Source organism: Pleurodeles waltl, chromosome 10 (assembly GCF_031143425.1).
Source record: "Pleurodeles waltl isolate 20211129_DDA chromosome 10, aPleWal1.hap1.20221129, whole genome shotgun sequence".
NCBI lineage: Eukaryota > Metazoa > Chordata > Amphibia > Caudata > Salamandridae > Pleurodeles > Pleurodeles waltl.
In genome coordinates, this window is record NC_090449.1 from 851,234,774 (window position 1) to 851,257,994 (window position 23,221).

The window sequence follows — 23,221 nt, forward strand, 5'->3', positions numbered from 1 at the left end:
TGGGTTAAGCAGGACTTGCCACGACAGGACTCAGCCCAGGCATGTGGTCACTCCCCACCAGAAACTAGCCACCTCAGGACAACTCCAAACTGTGTGTAGTAATGAACCCTCCTGCGCTCCACACTGGAGGCAGGCCAGGGAGTCTATCTCCCCTGCACCAGAGCCTGTGACATATGAGACGCACCCTGTGCACATATTTCAATTGTGTCACCCTGAGACAGGTTGCTATTGCCACCTCCTGTTGGTGTGCCTTGGGTTTCTGTCCAGTCTTTGTCCTCCATCGCTCCCACATACACCTCCTAGGTGGCCCAAAGGGTTTCAAATTTGTCTGGCTAGTTAGATATAAGTGAGTGGTGTACATGTGTCACTTTGTAGTTCCCCAGGTCACCAATTAGGAGTTTTCTCTCTAGGGGATTAAAGTCTGGGAGTTCTGTCACTGCATTATGTATGTGAATGTGGAGGAGGTGGAGATATCTGTGGAACTGGCTTCTAGGCAGTTCATATTGATCTTGTAGCACTCAGAGTGATTTTAGAACTGTGCCCTGCATCACATCACCCAAGGTAGAGATCCCTCAAGATCCCATTTCCCAAAACCTATCAGGGCCACGACCTGCAGAAGTATATTCCCACGCCACAGCGGCATTTGTTCTGTGAGTTTGCCCCACCAATTCTGATACGGAAGGGTGGATCTTCTAAGTGACAACACCACCCTCATCACCAGGGTAAGTCTCTATTTATTTTCTTACTGTATTGGCATGTCACTGGCTGGTCATCTCCCATAGCCAATTTGTCAACTACATATGCTGGATCGTGTGTCACTCCACCAGTCGTTTATGATCAGAAGTTGGGCAGCAGCATAATACTACTCAACATTCACTGCCGCAATCCTCCCACAATAGGTTGATGAAAGCATTTACCAAAGGCCACCCTAGGGGTACCGCCATCCCAAAGACATCAAATAAGTAGTGAGTTTAGCTGACTGAACCATCGTCTCTGGACATCATATGGTAAAATTTGGAGTTGATATAGGAGTTTGGGTAGTGATACCATTTTGAAGATCGCTGATCAACCCATTAAAGATAATAGGAGTCCTGACCAAATGCCAATATCTTCTTTTATGCAACTATAAAGGGGGTTGAGATTTGCCTGCCAGACTTTTTTATAATCTGGTGACACATATACCCCTTGATATTGAAGTCCATCAGTAGCTATCCTCAGCCTGTCCCCCATCCCAGTCCCTGTGGATGTGGTCCCACAGTCAATACAGTAGACTTTTATGTATTCATGTACTGGCTGGACGAGTCCCCGAAGATGCACATAATTTGCAGTAGCCTGGGACCTGTCTCATTGGCTTTCGTGAGGAAGTACATTGTCAGCCTAGAGGGCTATCCTGTCTGACAGACCCTCACTCCATTTAAACCCCTGTACTTGTATGTCCATCCTCACCCATACCACTAGTGGCTGTGTAGCCCATGAAAATAACCGGGGGGTATAGAGGGCATCCCTCCTTAAGCCCCCTTTGGATTCGGAATTTATCAGACTGCATCCCCGCTACCCTCATTGATGCTGTCAGGTCGTCGTAGAGCAGACGAATATATGAGATGAACCTGTGCCTGAATCTGAGACAGCATAGAAGGGTGACTAGGTACTCCCAACTCACTGCATCTAACGCCTTATAAATATTAGCCAATAGGAGTGCCACCAGTCCTCCCAGCCTTCCCACAGATCATTGTATGTCCTGCGAATATTATGCCAAGTTGCCCAGTGAGGCATGAATACAGGTTGATGAGGTTGGACCAGACCTAGGATGTGTTTCATAAGCCAGGTTGGGAGGACCTTCGCCCGGATCTCGAACTCCATGTTTAGTAGAGAGATAGGGTGGTATGAGGCCAGATCATCGAGCAGGCCGCCCGGTTTTGGAAAGACCACTAACTCCGCATGACACCAATCCAGCAGCATAACCAATGTATCTGCTGGTGAACAGACTGCCCTCATCAACTGATCTTTTAATTTCAGCATAAAAGCTTATGGGTCCCAGTGAGAGATCGCTAGTGTCTCCAGCATACCTCTGTGGCGTGTAGATCGTGCACCTCTCCTCCACCCCTGTGCCGACTCCTGCATTTCACACCGCATCCCGGTTCTGCCTCCTTCCCAGGCCCCTGGCCGCGACCATGTGGTGCATGTGGTCTGCCCTAGTATCAGCGTGACTCTATTCCTAACGAATGCCAGTTGTTCTCAGCACGCTGCTGCACTCAGCAGTCTCTCCACACAAGGGCCAGCAGCATGCCCACAGTCTTTTTACAGGGCCGTTGCTCTGATGTTGTAGCTGTATGGACGCTGTGTCGTGGCTCCCAGGAGCTCCATCTGGGAGTGGCAATGTGGCTGCTCAAGGCTTCCTGTGCAGCGCGCTTCCCCAAAAATGGCGATACGTGGTTGGGTAATCAAGTACTCTCAAGTTGTGGGTCATCCACTTCTGCCCCATTATCGGATTATGTCCGATGTAGGGTAGCCGCATGGAGCCGGTTTAGATTGCAGCCGCCACGATCAGCGGCTAAGCCACGCCCCACTACCCGACTCTTGATATTCATTAAACCCTAATGTTGGTATTACGGACTTCTCAAAATATGGTTCATCAATGCCACTTGCCTCAATTTCCAATTGTAATGATTCCAACATCAAAGTCAAAGCTGATGTCTGTATAGCATCACAGCCAGAATCACCATCCCCTGATATCATTCTTTCTTACTGGATAGTTTTTACTCTTTAATCAATTTAAATGTTCTTATACATTTTAACAGTTTTATCCTCAACTGTGAGTAGTTTAAAGTGATCTTGGTGAAGTATGAGAGTTCAAAAAGAGAGACTTGGGGGGTTATTACAACTTTGGAGGAGGTGTGAATCCGTCCCAAAAGTGACGGTAAAGTGACGGATATACCACCAGCCGTATTACGAGTTCCATAGGATATAATGGACTCGTAATACGGCTGGTGGTATATCCGTCACTTTGCCGTCACTTTTGGGACGGATTAACACCTCCTCCAAAGTTGTAATAACCCCCTTTGTGTTTCTGCCTTTGTTCTTCTTCATCCTCCTCTCCACTTATTCCTCCTATTTTTGGGCTTCATTGTTATTGTCTTCATGGTCTGAAGTTTTTTCTTCTGTCTAGTTTTAAAAAATGAAATTCATCCCTTAGTGATGTTGTTGTATTCCTTTTCTAGAGTGATTGTCCTTCACTGGGATATTGTTCTACTTCAGTGCTGAATTTTGTCACAGTCTTTCCCCTATTCTTCCACATTAGGCATCTCAGTGTATCAATATTTTTAGCAAAAATATAGGTTTGACAGTGTTGCCTAGGTTATCATTAGGGTAATGAGGCTACTGTATTTGGGTGGTAGGATTGCGTAGGTTGTGGGTACTGAGTACAATTCCACACTTGGTGACACCTGTCGGCCTAATCCTGGGTTTCCGGCTAACTAGCAGCACCCCATCTCTGACTGAGATGATTGTGGCAATCGGGTTCATGGTAAGATAGACTCCCCAGAGAATCATGGTACATCAGATCGCATCCAGTTCTCTCAGTTACTAAGATCTCACTCAGGCAAAGACAACAGAGGCAGAATATATTTAAATATACATTTACTAAAATATCTCCATCTTAGATAAAAGCAGGTGCATAGCTATAATGAGGATAATGAAAGACAATAGGAACAGGCATGTGACTAAAAATGTAAAACACAAGAACAGTCCTACCATGCTGTCTAAACAGGAGAGTGGATCTATAGTCCATCAGCTACGCTAAGTATGAGCACAGCATACTAAGCCAAATCTGCCCTTCAGGTTTCATCCTGGGAGAACATCATCCTCCATACCTGGAAAAAGAGGCCTGAAGTCTAAAAAGACAATGTCCGCATTTGGATCAGGGCTCGGTCGTCTAAGCAGGTCGCTGTAGTGAAGCTTGCAGCAATCAGCATACAGTTGTGGTCGTCTGGCTGGAATCTCCCTCAAACGTGTTTGGGACTAAGGGGTGTTTTATAATAAAACAGCTGACATTCTAAGACATGGTCCCCAAGTATGAGTGTGTGTTTTTCTGTGAATGCTGCAGACACAGCAAACCACGTTTGTTGGCAACCCTATCTGACTGTAGCCTTGGACAAAGCACAAAGTGAACTATGTGTCCTACTCAGAACGCAATGCTTTCCTAGGTGAAAGAACAATAAGATAGAGAAAAATAAAACAGCACCACAAATGAAGCTATTGCTAGAAAAAAAAGCAATGCTGAATATAATGTAGACAGGTGAAAGTGCACAGCTGCAGGCCTAGTTAGCTAAAACAACGTGCTCAGAACATGGCTAAAATAGCTACACAACCATAGTTCTTGTAATTCACTTTATCCCTGGATTTGTTTGTTTTTTGATTCTTTGTTTTTTATTGTCTCTTGCTTTAGTTGATCATTCATTTCAGTTTAAAAAATCTTAATACATTTGCCACTCATCTTTCTCTGTCATCATTGTCAACTGACTGATCTATCTCCCAAGCATATTATCTCTATGTATGATGGCACATTTGACTAAAATTTTGAGGATTTGAGTTAAGGCTTCAGTGTTATTTGCCGGGCTGCTTGAGAACATCTGAATGAAAGGGGTGTCATTGCCCACAGGGGCTTGAAGATTAACTTTAGAATAAATCTACATGCCCCCCACCTCTTTTCCCCTTGCCCTTGAACTGTCCACTTATCACTGAATGTCCCGGGCCCAGATGCAACTGCTGTGTTGTGTCCTTCTTATGTATCATGTGTACCCTTGAGTTTAATGGCTTCTACAGCTGCCCACTGTGTTGTACTGCTTGGTGTACCCTGTTTCTGTTTTTCCCCCTATAAAATCGGAATAAAGAAATGTGAAACCAACAAATCACCATATAGATTCTGAAACTCCGCTGGACAAGGATAATATTTAGGGGTACATAAATAAGCCCCCTATGACATGATGGAGAACCTTGTTGAATAGTAATAGTAATGAGCAATAAATGAGTTAGACCTTGGGGACATGCTAGCTCTGGAGTAAAATCAATCTGTAATTAAATGTTAATGCTTCTTTCAATGTGTCAATACCACATTGCACAAAATGCATTTTAGAATGTTCTGTTTTCTCTTAAGTCACATGGCGATGACAGTGTTTATGTATATAAAAAACATTTAAGATGGTGCCCATGCATCTGAACAAGGCTACAAATTGGCAGAAACATGTCATACTTGGCAGCACAATGTAAGAACAGCATGCAAAGTAAACCAGAGAGTGTCAGCGCCCTTCCTTTAGCTAGATATTTGGTGAAATGTTTAGTAATTGGAATCCAGCTGCACAGGCCTGGTTAGTTGTTGTCACTGTGGCTTATTAAGTTGGGAAGGGGATAGATGTACCAACGTTATAAACACTCACTGATGAGCTCTCAAAACAGGTCAAAGAGAAACTGTGCTTAAGTGACACTAGTAGCCAGAGCCAGCAATATCCAGGAGAAATGTGTCTTAAGTTCAAGCAGTACCAACAATTTTAAGGACAAGAAAACAACACAATACAATTCCTAAGCCAGTTTAAAAAAGAATAAACAAGTTATCTGCAAACGTACACTAAAATGATCCAAATCAGCTAAGAAAACATAGACTTTTTTTTCAAATGTTAAGGCAATAAGCAACCAAAAAATTGAAAGCACAAATATAAAATTTCAGTCATAGTTAATCTGGGCCTAGGCATGATTTCAGAGACTGTGATAAAACAGAAGTCAGTTAAGTTAAGCAAACTTGCTCTACTCTTTTGGAGCTAAAAGTCTTCCTGCAGAGCACGTTAGGCAATGAAGTTGGCAAGGGTCCCTCATTGTCAGATGCACCATTGTCGAGTTCACACTGAAGCTACTAGTTTTGGCATCAAAAGAACCAAGTGAGACGAAGATACATTCGAAAGCTTTGCTGCTGCAATAGATTTGCTTTCTCGCACATCTCCAAGATGTTACCTTTGGACACTTTTTTGATTCTCAACATTCATCAACAGGGGAAGGCTGGAACTGTACCCAGGTAGGGCTCCATGACATTAGATAGCTGTAATGTGAGGTCCTGCTGAACTACTTTTCAGTACTACAAAAAGCTCAGACCGAGATTGGCCTGGATTTCACATTCACCAAGATTGAGTCTTTCCTGGGCAAGTCTTAGCACCTAGTTCCAGTCCTCTGGAGGTGGAAAACATAACTAAGTGCCACATTTCTCCAACTGATGGGAATGTGTGCCCTGGTCACTCCTGCAGCCTTCAGGCCATCATGTAGGGTTTACAAGCATGAGGGGCTATATTACAGGAAGTAATTCAGGGCACAATAGGCATGTGTGTCTACTTTCTGCACTCATGGCACTTTGGTATTATGGAAGGGACTGCAGATGCTTGTGGTGCCCCTTCTGTAACACAGATAGTTCTGGTGCTAGTGCTACCCAAAAGAGGTGTCCCTCACCTGCATGGTGATTGCGGCCTCATGAAATTGAGGGAAACAATTTGCCTCTGTGACCATGTCATAATATGGATGGGGGCAGAGGCAAAGAGGCAGCCAGGAAGCACTGTAACTGTGCACCATGAAGAGGTGCACAGTTACAGTGCACCTGAGGGCCTCCTTTGGAGAGAGAAAATTGGATCCCATGGACCCCTCTAGATATCCCCTGGCAGATGGGAGCTGCTCTGGCATCCAGTGGAATTTCTGTCACCAATGAAAGTGCAGGTAGGGTGCTGCCGCCACTGTTCTACACCTTCTACTTTAATTGGCTAGTCTGTCTTTCAGTAATGTGCTACCCTTGGGGCAGAGTGAGTTTGTGGATTCACTGGGGATAGCGCACTATCAGTAATAGGGTGTACTGTGCCTGTTTGTATAGCTCACAGGTAGTTAAAGGTTCACCACAGTGCAAAAAAGGATAGTGCACCTTTTCTATAATATAATACAAACCCAGATCTCTCTCTAGTTATAGTTCCTCCAGGATACAGTACTCAGTGGTAAGCTAGGCCTTGATAGAGTCAGGAATCATTTTGCTTCTTGTGTTCTGGCAACAGGCGATCAGCTGGTCAACCATTCCATTCCCTGAGTGTCAGCAGCAGTCAGGAGTCCTTGGGTTTTCTTCCTCCAGTCAAGCAGAGTCATCCTCTTTAAAGATGTTTTCTTCCCAGGTCCGGGAACATTCTGAGGAGGAAGTGGTGAGGTGCCAGCCTTATCCTGTGCTCCAGCAAATGACTGGAGAATTCCTTAAATCCTATCCTGACTACTTTCTCTCACTACGTCCACCTCCCAATTCACCACTTCCTCTCCTGGTTTACTGCAAATCTTCATTTCCACCTGAAGGAGTTCTTTTCCCTCCCCTAGCCACTCACATTATGAGATGACATGTCAACCCCTCTGTCAGGGGCAGAACTGGTTTTCCCTACTGCTGTATTTTGAGCAAAAATGTGTGGAAGGGCCATGTAAATGAATGGTAGCATTTCTTGATTGTACCATTTTGCATCTCCAACTCAAATGAAAGGCTGTGAAAGATGCCTTTTGTTCTGCCATCTGCTCCTTCCTCCTTCCCAGCCACTTGTTGACAAAACCCCATGCTTTCCTCAGTCGGGACCAAGCCATTGTCTTACAGAAGGACGTTTTTAGCAGCAATCCAAGTACATGCATTGTACTCCTGTTGTAGGACTGAGAGCTAAATCTGTTGTATAGTTCTAACTTGTTTGAGACTATCCTGGGTAATAGTCCGATGCAAGCTCAACTAGGTCAAAGTTTAGGGGGCAGTGATGGTACCCGAGATCTAAATCGGATATATAGGGCAATACCGTCTGCCCGTTGTTTCAAGTGCCATGAAGGCAGCCAACACTACCCCATGTCTGGGCACTTCTCTTCGAGTTTGCCTAGTGCCACCCCCATGCATGGGGACACTCTGCACATTTAACATGTCCACATCCCCTTATTATTCAGTTTGAAACTTTACAGTAGTAATTTGGGGAATGAGGTAGGGAGGGTACAGGGTAGTGAAAAAGCCTCTTTCACACATGTCCATACTTATAGAGTCTACGCTAGAGTCTCAGCACTCCAGACTCTCTTCCCATATTCCATTCTACTTCTGGGGACTCCTCAGTCTATATTCTGGATTGCATCTGTACTCTACCCTTTCGTTGAACACCTCCAGACCTACCTACCCAACCTAACATGACCTGTCATCTCCTACCCAGATGACACCACTGTATTTCCCATTAGCGCCTCTTTATCATACACATTCATACTAACAGGGTCCACTCTAGGGTCCTGGCGCTCATGCCTACCTTACCTTGTTCCAAGCTACTTCTAGAGTATGCTCACTCTGTGCTAGAAATTGGGTTTCTGGTTGGGATAGGTATGCACCTTGTCCAAGCATGAACCTCAATCCTATTCAGGATAAGTCAGATGGACACTCAGGGCCTCATTACGAGTCTGGCAGTCCATGGATCGCCAGAATTATGGTGGCGCTCGGACTGCTGCCGACAGGGGCTGTCTAACCGGCACATTCTGACTGTGGTGGATCCACCACAGCCCTACTGCCGGTACCGCCAGTTTGCTGCCAGCTGACGGCCTGGCGGTACCGGCGGTCTCAAACCACAGGGCAGTGCTGCCTTCTGGATTACAAGTCCCCTTTCTGCCAGCCTTTGCATGGCTGTCCCACCGCCAGGCAAAGGCTGGCGGAAAGGGAGTGCCGGCGCTTGGCTTGGGCAGTTCAGGGACCCCCATGGACAGCTCCATAGTGCTTTTCACTGCCCGAATTACGAGCAGTGAAAAGTGCAATGGGTGCTGTCGCACCAAACGCACCGCAACATTGCCGCCTGCTCTATCATGAGCTGGTTTCAATGTTGTAGTGTGTTTCCCGCTGGGCTGGCAGGCAGAAACACTGTTTCCACCCACCAGGAAACTCGTAGTAGGTACCGCGGAGGGACGGCCGCACCTGCGGGCAGCCCGACGCAGGACTTTGTCAGGCGGCCTCCATCACCTGCCAAAGTCATAATTAGGGTCTAAATGTTAACCTGTTCTCACCCTCCGATACCTTATCAGAGTAGTCAGGCTTAACTTAAGTGTTAATCTGTAAAGTCTTTGTGCAACACTTCAAACAGTAAAACAGTGAAGACACCACACAAGAATAATCCACACCAGGCTGGAAAGGTAGTGCTTAATTTGATGAACAAAACAAGACCCAAACAACAAAAGTCCAATAAATAGAAGTCGAGATCTGAATTTTTAAAGATTAAGGCCCTCATTACAACCTTGGCGGGCGGCAGAGGCCGCCCGCCAAGGTTGGACCGCTGAGCGGCTACCTTTGCGGCTGCAATCCCCCCGGCCGCATTACAACAGCCCCGCTGGGCCGGCGGGCGGAAACAGAGTTTCTGCCCGCCGGCCCAGCGGGGATATCGGCCGTAACATTGGAGCCGGCTCCTAATGGAGCCGGCGGTGTTGCGGCCATGCGACGGGTGTAGCTGCACCTGTCGCGCTTTTCTCTGTCTGCTGTGCAGACAGTGAAAAGCAGCGTGGGGCTGTGCCTGAGGGCCCCTGCACTGCCCATGCCAAGTGCATGGGCAGTGCAGGGGCTCCCAGGGGCCCCACGACTCCCCTTCCTGCCAGCCTGTCCATGGCGGTTTCTACCGCCATGGACAGGCTGGAGGGAAGGGGAGTCAACATGGCGGTCTCGCCCGCCATGGACAGGCTGGGGGGAAGGGGAGTCATAATTCCCAGGGCAGCGCTGCAAACAGCGCTGCCCTGGTGGATTATAACCGCCGGGACAACAATGGTGGGAACCCGCCAGTCCCAGCGGTGTGGTCATAATACGGCAAATTGTATCGCCAGCCTGTTGGCGGTACAATCGCCGAAACAACCCTGGCGGTCTTTGACCGCCAGGGTTGTAATGAGGCCCTAAATGTGCAAGTAGCGCTCAGAAAAAAGAAGCGCCTATTGGGATACTTGGTTGTGATGGACCGGGACAAAGTCAAGAGTTCAGGCCACCCCCAATGGAGTGCAGGCCGGCTACAGGATCCACACAGGGCCCACTGAGCAACAGTACCTTAAACCTTGTTGCAGCATGATATGAGTCACAGATCCCAACGCAGTTGAGGTGTTGGGCAGGAATCCTCCATGCAGTAGTGGTGATACCTTGGGTCTGAGTATGATGTGCCAATACCAGGTGAAGTGGTTCTGAATACGACACCCCGGGTCAGCCCACACTGGACAGGCGATGGGCCATTCTTTGCCACTCAATGGCAGCAATGAGTTGGTTCCAAAGCAGTAGTTCTGATGTGAGCAGACGGCCTGAGGCCCATATTACACTTTTTAGCACCGCATTTGCACCACTTTTTAATGCAAAAAGAGGCACAAACTTACAAATACAATAGTATTTTGTATGTTTGCACCGCTTCTGCGTCACAAAATTACGCAAATGCAGTGCTAAAAAAGTATAAATATGGGCCTGGGTGCGATTTGCCGGTCTTGGCAGTTGCAGCACTTTACACTCACTTCCAAGGGCCCTGGACTGGGTTGGCACCACTTGGCAGAATAGGAATGACATCAGGTAAATTCCAGGTGCTGTTTGTAGATGGAAGTGAAGTCTTTGATGTCCCTGAGACTTCAGAACAGGAGGCAAGCCAGCAAGCCCTTGGAATCACTTTAGTTGTGGAATGGAGAGATGCAGGTCCAGTCATTCTCACTCTTAGGCAAGAGGGCAGCAAGCAGCAGGACAGCTCAGCAAAGCATGAGTCCAGCAGAGTAGCAGCTCAGCAGAGTGGCAGTCCTTGTAGAAGCACAGCAGACATTCTTCCTGGCAGAGAATCCACAGGTCCAGAAGTGTACTGACGTTCTGGTGTCATGGCTCCAGTACTTATACTCCTCAGTTGTGCCTTTGAAGTGGGGGAGATTTCAAAGAAGTGTCTTTGAAGTGCACCAATGCTCTTTCTTCCTGCCCTGCCTCCAGACTGACTACAGGGCACAATGCAGCTCTTAATGTGTGGCAGGACATTGCCCTTTCAGGTGTAAGTGTCAGCCCCTCATACCCATCCTGCATAGGATGGCCCTTCAGAGTGTTGATTGCTTATCAGTCACACCTATGCTCCCTTTGAGTATGGCTGTCTAGAAGCAATGTACAAGCCCAGCTGTCACCCCAGAGGTAGACTAGGCAGTAGTCACCAAATGGCTACCGTAAGAAAATACCAACTTTCTAAGTGTGGCATTTTCAGAGCTGCAATACAAAATCCAACTTCACCATAACTCATGATTTTAAATTGTGTGTTCAGAGACACTAAACTCAACAAACCTATCTCTTCCCGATTGGGAGTTATATCTTATAAAATGTAAAACGTTAATCCCAATGTTTTCCTTTAGGAGAGATGGGCCTTGCAGTAGTGAAAAACGAATGTGGGAGTTTTTCACTACTAGGGCATGTAAAACTTAAAAGTTCTTGTTCTGCCTTTTAAATACATTGCACCCCGCCCAGTGGGTCACATAGGGCCTAACTTAGGTGTGGCCTATGTGTATGAAAATGGAAGGTCTAGGCCTGGTAAGAAGTTTATCTTGACAGGTTGACAGAACAGTTTAAAACTGCACACACAGGAAAAATGCTGTGAGGTCTAACACCTTTACCTAGGATAGCAGCTGCACTCTCAACCTTTCACTCTGGCCAACATTGAAAAGGTTGATTTACTGTTAAAGAAGACAAAGACAGGATCAACAGATGATCTTTCCCCTAACACCTTCACCAGATCTGCTGTTCTGTGGTAGTTCTCTCTTAGAACATCAATCTGAACCTTGCAATGAGGTATCTTCCAGTCACTTGAAATGCAAATTAATTAAGCTTCTCTTAAAACAAGATAACTAGAACAACAGTAAAGTAGAATACAATTAATATAACTAACCAATATTTGCCTCTTTCTGTCTTGGATACAATCAAATCAATAATTTTCGGACAAATGGATCATCAATTGGAAATGTTCCACTACCTGGTACCGTGTCAATAAGGGCCTAAGATTGTACCTGCCTTTTCCCCACATGAATTAAGATATTGTGAGCACCAGAGTAACTCTGCAGATCTTCTGCTTGATTTGCCTGTGGTGTTTGACTCAGTAGACAATGACATTCTGGTAGTTTGCTTGAAGGATGCTCGTCATGGGGCAAGTATGAGAATGGTTTGCTTTGCTGGCATTTCACTCCTAACTGTAAGGAGTCTTTAGGGGTGTTCCTCAGGGTTCTTTTTTTTTTCCCATATACTGCAAGCTATATTTGCTCTGATTGCTATCCTGATTCCTTTGGTTGTCCTGTTATCTCATAAGGAGATGATACGCAGATTATCATTTGTCTAGATCATCAACTGCCTGAAAACAGATTGAAAGCATAACTCCCTATGGCCTCCTTTTCAAGAATGACGCCAGCATTGCTGACTAAACTGAAATGGCTTGGAATTTACATGCACCTTCAACTTTCCATGAGGAGCCAGAGAAAGCATGTTTATTCCTCATGTTGTTTCAAGTTCAAAATAATTAAAAAGGTGCTTCCTATTAGCCCTAAACAGCCACGTCGTTCTGACCTGTATTCTTGTCAGGCTAATCTACTTCAGCCTTCTGTACCTTAACTTTCTGGATACTTCTCTCTATCAGTTGCAGGTAGTTCATAATTTCATGATCCATAGTGATTATAGGATAAAAAGATCACATAACACAAGTGTGAATTCAACTGTGCTCTCTATCTGTGAAGCAAAAGATTGTTTTCAAGGCATTTTGCATAAGGTGTTTGGTAAATATGAGGCATCTTCAATTACTTCTTGATTGAAGCTTTACAAATCACTGGAAAATATATGCTCACAAATTATATTTTTTGTCACTCCTCAGTTCAAAATATATAAGGCCGGTGAGTGGTCTCTCACTGTTCTCCAGCCTCTGGAGATGAAGTGATCATGGCCCATTTCTCATTTATCAAATGTTTAAAATCTTTGGGGTTTATTGACAAGCCGTGTAGTGCAGGCCAGTGCTGCCTTGTGCCACAGGAAAAGGGCAGGAATATGCTGTATCCACAAGATATGCTGCATTTCTGTCCTCTCCCCTTGGGCTAGTGCACAATGGGCTGCCTAGCATCGATGCAGACATCCTTGCACCATCTGGCAAGGATGCCTGCGTCACAGACAGGCTTGTTTTCTGTGCTGGAAGGGACACCTTTCTGCACAACAACAATCCATGGAGGCTTTCTCCTCTTTCTTTGTGTGCTGCAGATTGCAGCATACATAGAAAGGGGAAAAAACAATGAGAAATAAAGATGTTTATCCTCGTTGCACCTTCCCTGGGGAGGTGTAAGATATTGACATATTCTGAGGAATACAGATGTTTGTAAATCTGAGAATGCGTCAAAACCCATGGGTGTTGCGTGGGAAACCCACTGCAGTGCCCATGGAACGCCTCCCTCACACAGTGTAAGGCAACGCAGCTAATTGCGCTTGTAACCTTACACCGTATATACAAGGCCATGAAAAGGCACACAAAGTGGCTTTGCATGGCCTTGTAGATATGGGCTTGCATTGTGCGCTGCCGGTGCATCACAAAACGTGGCGCACTGGTGGCACACAGGGCTTGTAGTTAAGCCCCTTTGCTTTTCTGCTAAAGTTTGGTCTTTCTTCAGTTTCTCTTTGTCCTTTCTAGTTCTTCTTGACAGTTTGTTGTTTCTAGCACCAAGATGCCTATTGGGTGAGCACTGATCTTTACAAGAAACTAAAGGAAAAATATATTCCATCATGTCCATAGCAATATTCCACTATTAAATACAGAAAAGACATTTTATTAAAATCTAATCTAATCTAGGCAAATGTGTAATGTGCCATATTGTTAAATATTAAGCACCTTGTCCTGTGAGTGTTAGAGGCCAAGTGACAGTTACCCTGTTAGAACAGAATTGTGCCATCATAAACCAAATATGTTAGTGGTGTAAGCAAATACTGCAGCACACATACAACATTTAAGTTCAACACCACTGTTGCAATTTCAATGCCAACTTACAATGGCCTTACTGCAAAATGAACACACCAATTAGGGGCAAAGCACATATTCTGTTGCTTTGGACAGCAGTGTCCCAGCATAAAGAGTCCTAGTGCCAGAAAAGATAGGACATAGAAAAAGGTTGACAATTAGCGTAAAAGCACACAGAAATTATAGATTTCCTATAGTTATTACCTTTTCCATGCTCATTTTGGACTCAAAGTGTACACCCTAGTTTCTTGCATGGAATATTGTGTTGAAGGTGACTGAAGTGAAGTGGACTTGTTTTGAGAGAGTGGCAGGTTTTGATGTGAAAGCAAAATAGATTATTTTGGTTTTACAAGAATGCAACATGGGACACACACGGGTATGTGGCCCTTTGTGTGGAGACAGGATACAGCTTTTTCAAATGTAATGGGGTTGCGCCCAGCTCCTCCCTCTCATTCGGCCAGTGAGGGTCCATCCAGTCACATCTAAGTCCTCCATTGTATGTGCTGTCTAGTAGAAATACGCAAAACCCACCTGCCAGCTACTCCCAGGTATGTGACCTAGAGACAGGCTGGAGACACCAACGCCCATATTTATACTTTTTTTGCGCCACATTTCTGTCATTTTTTGACGCAAAAGTGACGCAGACTTACAAAATACAATTATATTGTGTACGTTTGCACCGCTTTTGCATCAAAAAATGATGCAAATGCAGTGCAAAAAAAAGTATAAATATGGGCCCAAATAGCTAAGGCAGGAAATTGCCAACTTTCTAAAAGTGGCGTTTTCAGAACTGCAATTTTAAATCTGACCACCATGAGATAGGATTTTGAATTGTAATTTTAGTGACACCAAACATGAACTAAATACCTATTCCCATTTGGAAATTACACTGATAAGTGTCATAAAGTAACTCCAGTGTTATCCTATGGAAGAGGTAGGCCTTACAATTGTGAAAATAAAACTTTTTTCACTACCAGAACATGTAACACTCAAAAGTACATGCCATACGTTTTAAATCCCCTAGGGGTGACATATGTATTAAAAAGAAGGTTGATGCCTGGCAAAAGGTTTACTTTCCCTGTTTGAGATGGCAGTTTAAAGATGTACACAGAGGTTGCAATGTTAGGCCTGAGACATATTTAAAGGGTTACTTAAGTGGGTGACACATTCAGTGCTGCAGACCCAAAAGTAGCATTTAATTTACAGGCCCTGGACACAAATAGTATAATTTTACTAGGGACTTATAAGTAAATAAAATATACCATTTGGGTATGATCCAATGTTACCATGTTTAGAGGAGAGAGCACACGAACCTTAACACTGATTAGCAGTGGTAAAGTGCACAGAGTCCTAAGGCCAACAAAAACAAATTCAGCAAAAATAGGAGGAATGAAGGCTTTGTGTGGGCGGTGCACTTCGGTCATGGAGTTTATGGAGTTTTTCTCTCTCTGCGCTCTGCTTAGGCATAGCAGAGCAGAGTTTTTTCCTCATTCACACTCGCCAACATTAAGTTGGCGACTGTGAGTGAGGAAAATCTTACTCCAGACCACCTCCCAGTGAGATTTCTCAACGTGGGTGGCAACCTTCTATTTGCATTGAGGAAGCTGCCGCTCCAGTAGAAAATCTACTCGAGCGGCAGAAAAGAAGCAGAGTTTTTGGGTCACTTCATAGAGTTCCACGTAGCAGAACTCCACCAAGGCCTAGTGAAGACAAAACATTTAGGGTTGACCTTGCAGAAAGGGCCAAGTCCAACACAATGTATCATTTAATTGTTTGACAGAAGAAGATATAGCTGAAGATGAAAGCTCTTCAAGTATTTGATTTAGGAATGATGCCTAGTCCTGAAAAGCTCCGAACTAGCGTCCAAAATGTTGACGCTAGTTTACCTAACTACTGCCATAGTGCACCGTATCTCAGATACGGTGCACATATGATGGCCTTAGGAGGGGCGCTAAGGGGTGCATCAAAAGTGGCGCTGCACCCTTATAGGCTTGTACTTACACTCGTTTGAGAAAAATGTTCTTCCTTTTACATTAATAAATGATAAGGATTATCTCAGTGCTTTCATAAAGAAGGTGTTCAAATAAAATGCCATTGATAATTCGAGTGTATAAAATGTCATCATGAGCCAAGACACATATGGAATATTAACATGAAACTCACATAGGCTATTTTGTGGCAATTTCAAGAAAACACAGTGTCAGCCAAAGAGTGCATAACAGTCACTTAGTAAACAAACAAATCTAGTTGCGCATAAACCTGTTGGACCTATTGTTGAGGTACGTTTGTTGATGCACCCATGGCGACTATAACTATTCATAAAAAGATATATTGATTATGACAAAAAGACACAATAAAGTAAATGGTAGCAATCAATTAAACCTATAAGTATGCACAATCGGAGTAAGGGCAACTGGATTACAATGCTGTAAGGATTACCCATCTGGCCATTTTGTGAGTGAGTTTATTCATGAGCAATTACTTAAAATAATTACATGAAACAGCAAACACTATTTCCTGGGTACAAAAGTAAGAATGTTAAAACAATATTGGAAATCTATCTTATTAAAATTCTTAAAGCACGCGCAACGTGCCATTAAGTCAATGATGTACAACGATGTCCAGACTGTCTTTATAAAAAAAAAAAAAAGTGCTCAAAGAAGAAAAAAAAAAAAAAAAAAGGAAAAAAAGTGCAGGGTACTAATGGCACGTCTTGACGGACGACAGGGGCCAAGTTGTCTTAATGTGTTCTTTGGGGCATAGGGGATGCACCCATTTTTCAAAACGAGCCAAGGCAGGGGGTCTGGGGAACTAGTGAGCAAATTAAGACTTTGGACCCTAAGGGAAGGAGAGCGATTCAAAAGGAGACAATAAGTGGCTCAAATTGGGACTAGTCCAGTTGTGCTCACCTGTGACAACTGGAATGCTGAACAAATTTCCCCAGTCTTGCTAACATCAATGGAATGTTTTTGGAGAAACACAAGTCTGAGACTTGTCTGAAGGTTTTTATTCCATTGGCGAGGAATAAGGGTCTAACGGGCAGTGGTGGCCACTGGCAAGTTTGGGGCAACAGCACATTAAGTGGAACCAAGATTGTCTATGATAGTTACACAGTCTGCAGGTTGTTGCCTCGCCCTGCCTTGCCCAGCAGGGGTTGAAATTCGTAGGGTGAGGAGCTGCATGTATGAGATTTTCCTATATGTTTGGACTGTGAGGACATGAAACCCAGGCTGTGCTTTCCTCTCTGTGTTGAAGGCATCTAGTGCCTCAGAGATGGAGCTGCAGCGAAGACTTTCTGTGTCCATTTCTAGAGAGATTTTCATAACCTGGGTATTAACTGTCCTTTTCCAAGTTAAAAAAGGTATATTATGGCAGTGTAGATTGGTGACTTAGATTTTCAAATTATTAATTGCCTCAGCTAGATACAATTGCCACGGGGAGCCCCCTACCTCAAAGATTAGCTTGAGTTTTGCCCTGTGTGTGTTCTCGAGGGACCCGCAGGGTCCTGATGTGGCATTTTAATAGGTCCCCTTGGCATTCGAGATCCAAAGTGGATAGCCATCCAGTGCCACACAGAGTACATGGTATCCGCATTGTGTGGTCAGAGCAGTCCTATTTTGTAGATGAGTGGGCCAATTGGCCCTGTAAGTTTGTGTTACACACCCCAGAGTAGGAATGATTCCAATTCCTACACCCTGAGTTGAGATCTCTTTCAACTCTCAGAAAATAAGGTGCATTAGACGGCGCTTTGATGGAGGCATAAAGCCGCAGATTAACTGAGTTTATATGAATGCAGTACACTCGTTGGTTATTCCTCAACCGAGATATAGGGTTCAGATTTAAAGACTTTATGGTTAGAAGTCTAAATACACATTGACGGCAACCTAGCGATACACCGTTAAAATGCTGTTCTTGAAACAAGAGCCGCGTGAGGTTACCATCATTAATTTAAAGATGAGTACACTGAAAGAAAGTCTAGCTAGTGAAATCTGGCTGAGAGTTGTTTCTGAACTGAAGACAATGCATGGAACTCTGAGTCACAGTAAATGTTGGCACTTGGAAGACTTAGAAGCAATGTTGAATATTATTTTTGTTGGTAGAGGACAACAAATGTAGTAATTAAACACATAGTAAAACACGTGGAGATAGAAATAGGAAGCAAAGCTGTAGTCAAAGTATAAGGTTTAACTTAGACATTTTATCTGTCTTAAATAGACCGGGGAAAATAAGTCTATGTTTACCATCTAAATGTGCCAGTGTTTCAGGGCATGTGTTTGGCCTTACAAAAATAATGCGAGTGATAAAGTTCATAATTATATGAATAAGTCCATATTTTATAAGTTTCACATTTATATTTTCGCTTTTTTCACCTAACAATTTGTCATTGACAACTTTCCTGTATATTTGTGATAGTATTGACAGTTTAATGGCATCCTTGTCCCCTCTCTGTTTTATTGCAGCATGTGGAGGCACTTTTAATGGATCATCTGGTATAATAAGCAGTCCTACCTACTCCTTCACAGATTATCATAACAACATCAATTGCACCTACAACATCACAGTGGAAAACGACAAAATAGTGGAACTCAAGTATGTTATTAAATTGTATATTATTCTAAACACTGTTGTACTTCAGGCATGACATAGAAAAGGATTTGGTTCAAAGCTATAGTGTGGTAGGATAAAGTGTACAGAAAAATCTGGGCGCCTGAGGAATTATTATTCTTGCTGAGAAACAGAGACTGCTTGCTTCTCACTGTGCCTATGATCATGGAGAACCAAAAATGTAGTTGGGCATCTGAGTAACGCACAAGGAAATGGAAAAAGATTCAAAGTAAATTTAAAAAACTCAATAGACGAAGCAAATCACCGCACTGGTGAAATACATTGAAGTATCTGTGTTATTTCAAAGGGGCGCCTTTTGGGGCCTTAAAAGGTTACCCGGCATTAGAGGACTGGTGTCAAAGATACTTATTTCTGCCTATGATACCACCTGCAGGTCAATTTCTCCCCAAGAATCCTTCAAGTATCACCGACAACAAACCGGCGATCATCTTTCTTCGAGATGCGTTTTCAACTTTGGGCTTAAATGGTCCCTCTTGCAAGATTGATTGAACAGAATAGCTGATAACAGCATCTCAATATTGCTTATGAAATGTTTTACCTAAAACGTACCTAAGAAGTCATTCCTTGCCATCTGTTTGAGTGTTAAATATTTAAAGGTCAAGTTTGATATGAATGGGTTAAATCACTTCGAAATGAAAAATGCAGGCAAAACATCAGACACTTTTTTCATGATTGCCAAAGTTAAATACAGGATTTAATGCAGTAATCACATTCTCGCCAAAGGTATTCAGAATTCCTTGTGATAAGTAGGCCATTATCTGATCCCATGGTAAAAGCTCAAACATCATTTAGAATAACTTGCACCGTTCTTAAATGAAATAGCATTAGGTATTATCTACATAGAACGTTTATTTGGCACTAGATACTAACAACAGCATGATCAGGTATAACAATATCTTGTGTGCACATCAAAGTATTGATATCCTTTTCCCACGTGTGACAAAAAAGGAGCAACCTCTCGAAAACACAGCAAGAGATCAACTTGGAACATGCTAATGATAGAGCGTTCCTGCCTAATAAATTACCTGTATTTGGACGCTCTTGGGTCGATGAATCTTTTGACCAAGTGGGACACTCTTCACCCGAGATCAATCAATTTAATTAAATCAATAATCAATAACGAACATAAGCAATGCCTTGATCAACATAACACTTAACAATTAATCCAGAAAACATTTCGGCGAACCATGACCTTTCGGTCATGAATAACCACACCAGTTTATTTAAAGTTAATGAATTTATTTCCCTATATTAACAAAGCTAGCACAATGTAAATGTGTCTCAACACCAAATGATATATGTAAATGAACATTAATAGCTGTCCATAACGGCGGAAAAGATGCAATCTATGCAGCATTTGAATAACAATGCATTCGATAATAGCAACGCAAATCACTAAAACTATAATCTGTAATGAGCTAATTGCATACATTTAGTCAGCATAACAAGGTCTCAAATTGCATCGTGCAACAATGATTCCTCATCTAACCTCAAATTAGCATCGGCATGTGGGACTTCATGCAAAACAATTTAGCAACATTAATTTGGAAAACTCCTAACTAGGGCTCTTATCAAAAATCAGCAGTTGGTTACCTAAAAAGAAAACACAATGCAATTGTACATTTTTCCTTTCATATTTACCAAATTCAATCAGCATTCAAGGAAGTCTTCGTCTCACAGGTACCGGTTCTCGATCAGCATGGGACGGGGCAAAGGGGTAGGGTGGACGGGGCAATTGCCTCACAGCGGCAAGATAAAAGGACGACTACTTCATGCAAAGGGACAAATCAAAGTTAAAGTCTCTAAGGCGAGAATTATTTAAAGTCTCTTTCTCTCGATTAGAGAAAGCATCAAAGTCTCATTCAAAATGGCGTCGTACATCAATTGGCATCGTAGAAGATGGCAAAATGACGAAGTCAGCAAGATGGGCCATAATGGCTGCAATGTCCTGCAAATGGCTAATGTCCAATGTCTAATGTCTAATGGCTGATAGGTAATGGCTAAAATGGCGAGTAATGGCAAATGGCTGCTTTCTCCTTGTGCACCAGGTTTTTATAAACAACAGTTCAAATCCAGTAGGGTCTTCCATTGGAGGGTTCATAGGTTGGCTTCAAATTGTCCAATCAAAAACAACAGTTCTCAAGCTTCTACCTAGGCATACATTATCCTTGGAGTCGGGTACGTAAGTTGCAACATATTTTACCAATTAACTCACTTTCAGAGCTTCCATTGTCCGCACCTGCAGATTGACCTTGGAGCAAAGAAGAAGATGCCAGGCTGGCACGAAACCTTAAGATAAGCATGTGAACCGATCCTACTGGAAAAGTACAGCTTCAAGCAGAAATACACGTTTATTAGCACATTTGAAAAACACGAGCATCTAAACCGTGAGACAAGGCACTAGGCCGAAGCCTCCACTAAAGTTATGCTAAGCTAAAACATTTCAAACAAGCAAATCATGGCACACGTTTACGGTTATGTCTGATTAGTACAATTCTAATACATCACGTTATATAAAGCACGCTTATAAATGTTGGCGAACTACTCTGAGGGCACATTTTGTCCCCGTACAATCTTTATTAGTTCGGTTAAAGTCACACTTGATTATTGCAGCACTACGTTTATGCACTAATAAATGTAAAACCTTCATTTCTGCGTCATCAATCCCTCCTCTGATGACTACTTGTCATCACACAAAACTATTCCCACAAATTTTATTCCATTTAAAATTCTGTCAGTTCTCTTTGCCTTTTAGTTCCCCTTGTTCTTGCTTTGTATTCTTCTGCCATTCTTTTCATCATTTTCTCTTCCTTCCTTCTCTTAACTCTTGCCATGATCATTAGTATTCCCCTTTTTATTCCCCAAATCCCAAAGATGCAAATTAGTACTATTAGTATTCCCTGTATTATTTTTAGTAATATTCCATTCCAAATGCCACCAAGCCAACTTCCCACTGAAGCAATTCCCTTTCCAACCTTCTCCCAAACTCCTGGTTCTTTCAATTCCTTCAAGTCTGCACTCTCTTTTGTTAGATTAGCAAGCCTTGTTTTAATCTTTACACTGTTGTCTGGTATATACGTGCAACAGTGACGCGCACCAAGCATTTTGCAAACGCCGCCATCCTTTGCTAAAAGAATGTCTAGGGCAAGCCTGTTTTGAAGAGTCATAGCTCTTTCTGCTGCAAGTTCAGCATCCATCAGGATTATAGCACCTGAAAACTTTGTCAACATGTTATCCACTATAGTAGACAACTTTCTTATTTTGATGGAATTCAACACAACTCCCAATGAAGGAATCATGGCTCCAAATATATCTCCTACCACAGCAGCTGCGGTCTCTCTTTTCTGGATACGATGAGATCCGGACGTCTTTGGAATCACCGATAGGTCATCCAGTTGATAAACCTTTGGGAACACTATATCCAAATAACATCTCCCCCACCATCCTTTTGGAAGACGATAATAGGCATTATGCCCACAAATGTAATATACACCAGGTATGACAGGGTCAAGTCCGTTCAGCATGAATGTCCATTTGGCCTTAAAGATAAACGTATGTTTACATTCACTCGCTCCCACGAAAATGTTATCATAATAAGATTCACCACGATATATACAAAATTTCCCTACATGCCAAGCATCTAAAGCTATTCTCCCTTGTGTTTTTATTGCGGCAAAAGCATAATTATCTGCTGAAGTCCTCTTACTTAGCTCTTTTTCTAATTTCGCATTCATTTGTGCCCTTCTATCATCTGTGCGATCTAAAAAGCTTATTTCTACTGCAGTGAGTGAGCATGTAAGGTTTTCCCTATGTGTGTGAGCTGTTTCAAAAGGTTGCATTGGCTCGAAAAATTCCCTCATTATTTTAGCATCCCAATCTTTAGCAATCTGGCTTAGCTGCGTTATTATAGGAACATATGCAAAGGTAACATCATAATTTGAATAAAAATACTGTATGTTAGTTTGACCATAAAATCTAGAAGTTACTAAACTACATGTAATCCCGTATGTAAGAGGCATGTGGTGATAAGTCACCCCTTCCGTTACCGATGTCGGTATCTGTGTACACACATAACAATCTTTCGCATCCATAGTCTCAACATATTCTGTTAGTAGGCGATAGAAAACATTATACGAAAGCTCCTTCTTATCATGCAAGTGTCTCTCATCTCATTCTAATCTTTTCAATGCGGTTAGTTCAGTGACAGTAACAGGAGCAAAAGTAGAAGCATCAATTTTCTCATTCTCACCCTTTCCACGTGTTGCAAGCACTATTACTATTATTATTAGTACACATGCAGTTATCAAGCCTATACACGCATATTTACAATATTTCACTCTCCTGTTTTGTGTAGTCATGATCTGTATAGAATCAGGGAGCTAGAAGCACCTATAAAGAAACGATTTAGCAAGTAGTTACAAAGCTGAACGAGCGCAATGTTCACACAGTTTTCTTCAGGAGCCCAGTCACTTATCGGTTAGCAGCATTTGTCTCAATTCGTTTTTTTTTTTTTTTTTTTTTCAGTTAGCAACGTTGTCTCAAATCGGGTTTAAGAGTCAATCAGGTTATCAAAGTCTTAT

The 23,221-nt window shown here is 43.1% G+C and overlaps 1 protein-coding gene across 1 annotated transcript in view; it reads left to right on the forward strand.

Annotated features, from left to right (window-relative positions):
- The window catches only part of CUBN (cubilin), a 1,111,275-nt gene that overhangs the window by 910,988 nt on the left and 177,066 nt on the right, over positions 1-23,221 (forward strand). Inside the window, exon 58 of the mRNA XM_069211549.1 lies at positions 18,476-18,605. Coding sequence (XP_069067650.1) covers positions 18,476-18,605 — 130 coding nt within the window. The remainder of the gene's footprint in view (positions 1-18,475; positions 18,606-23,221) is intronic.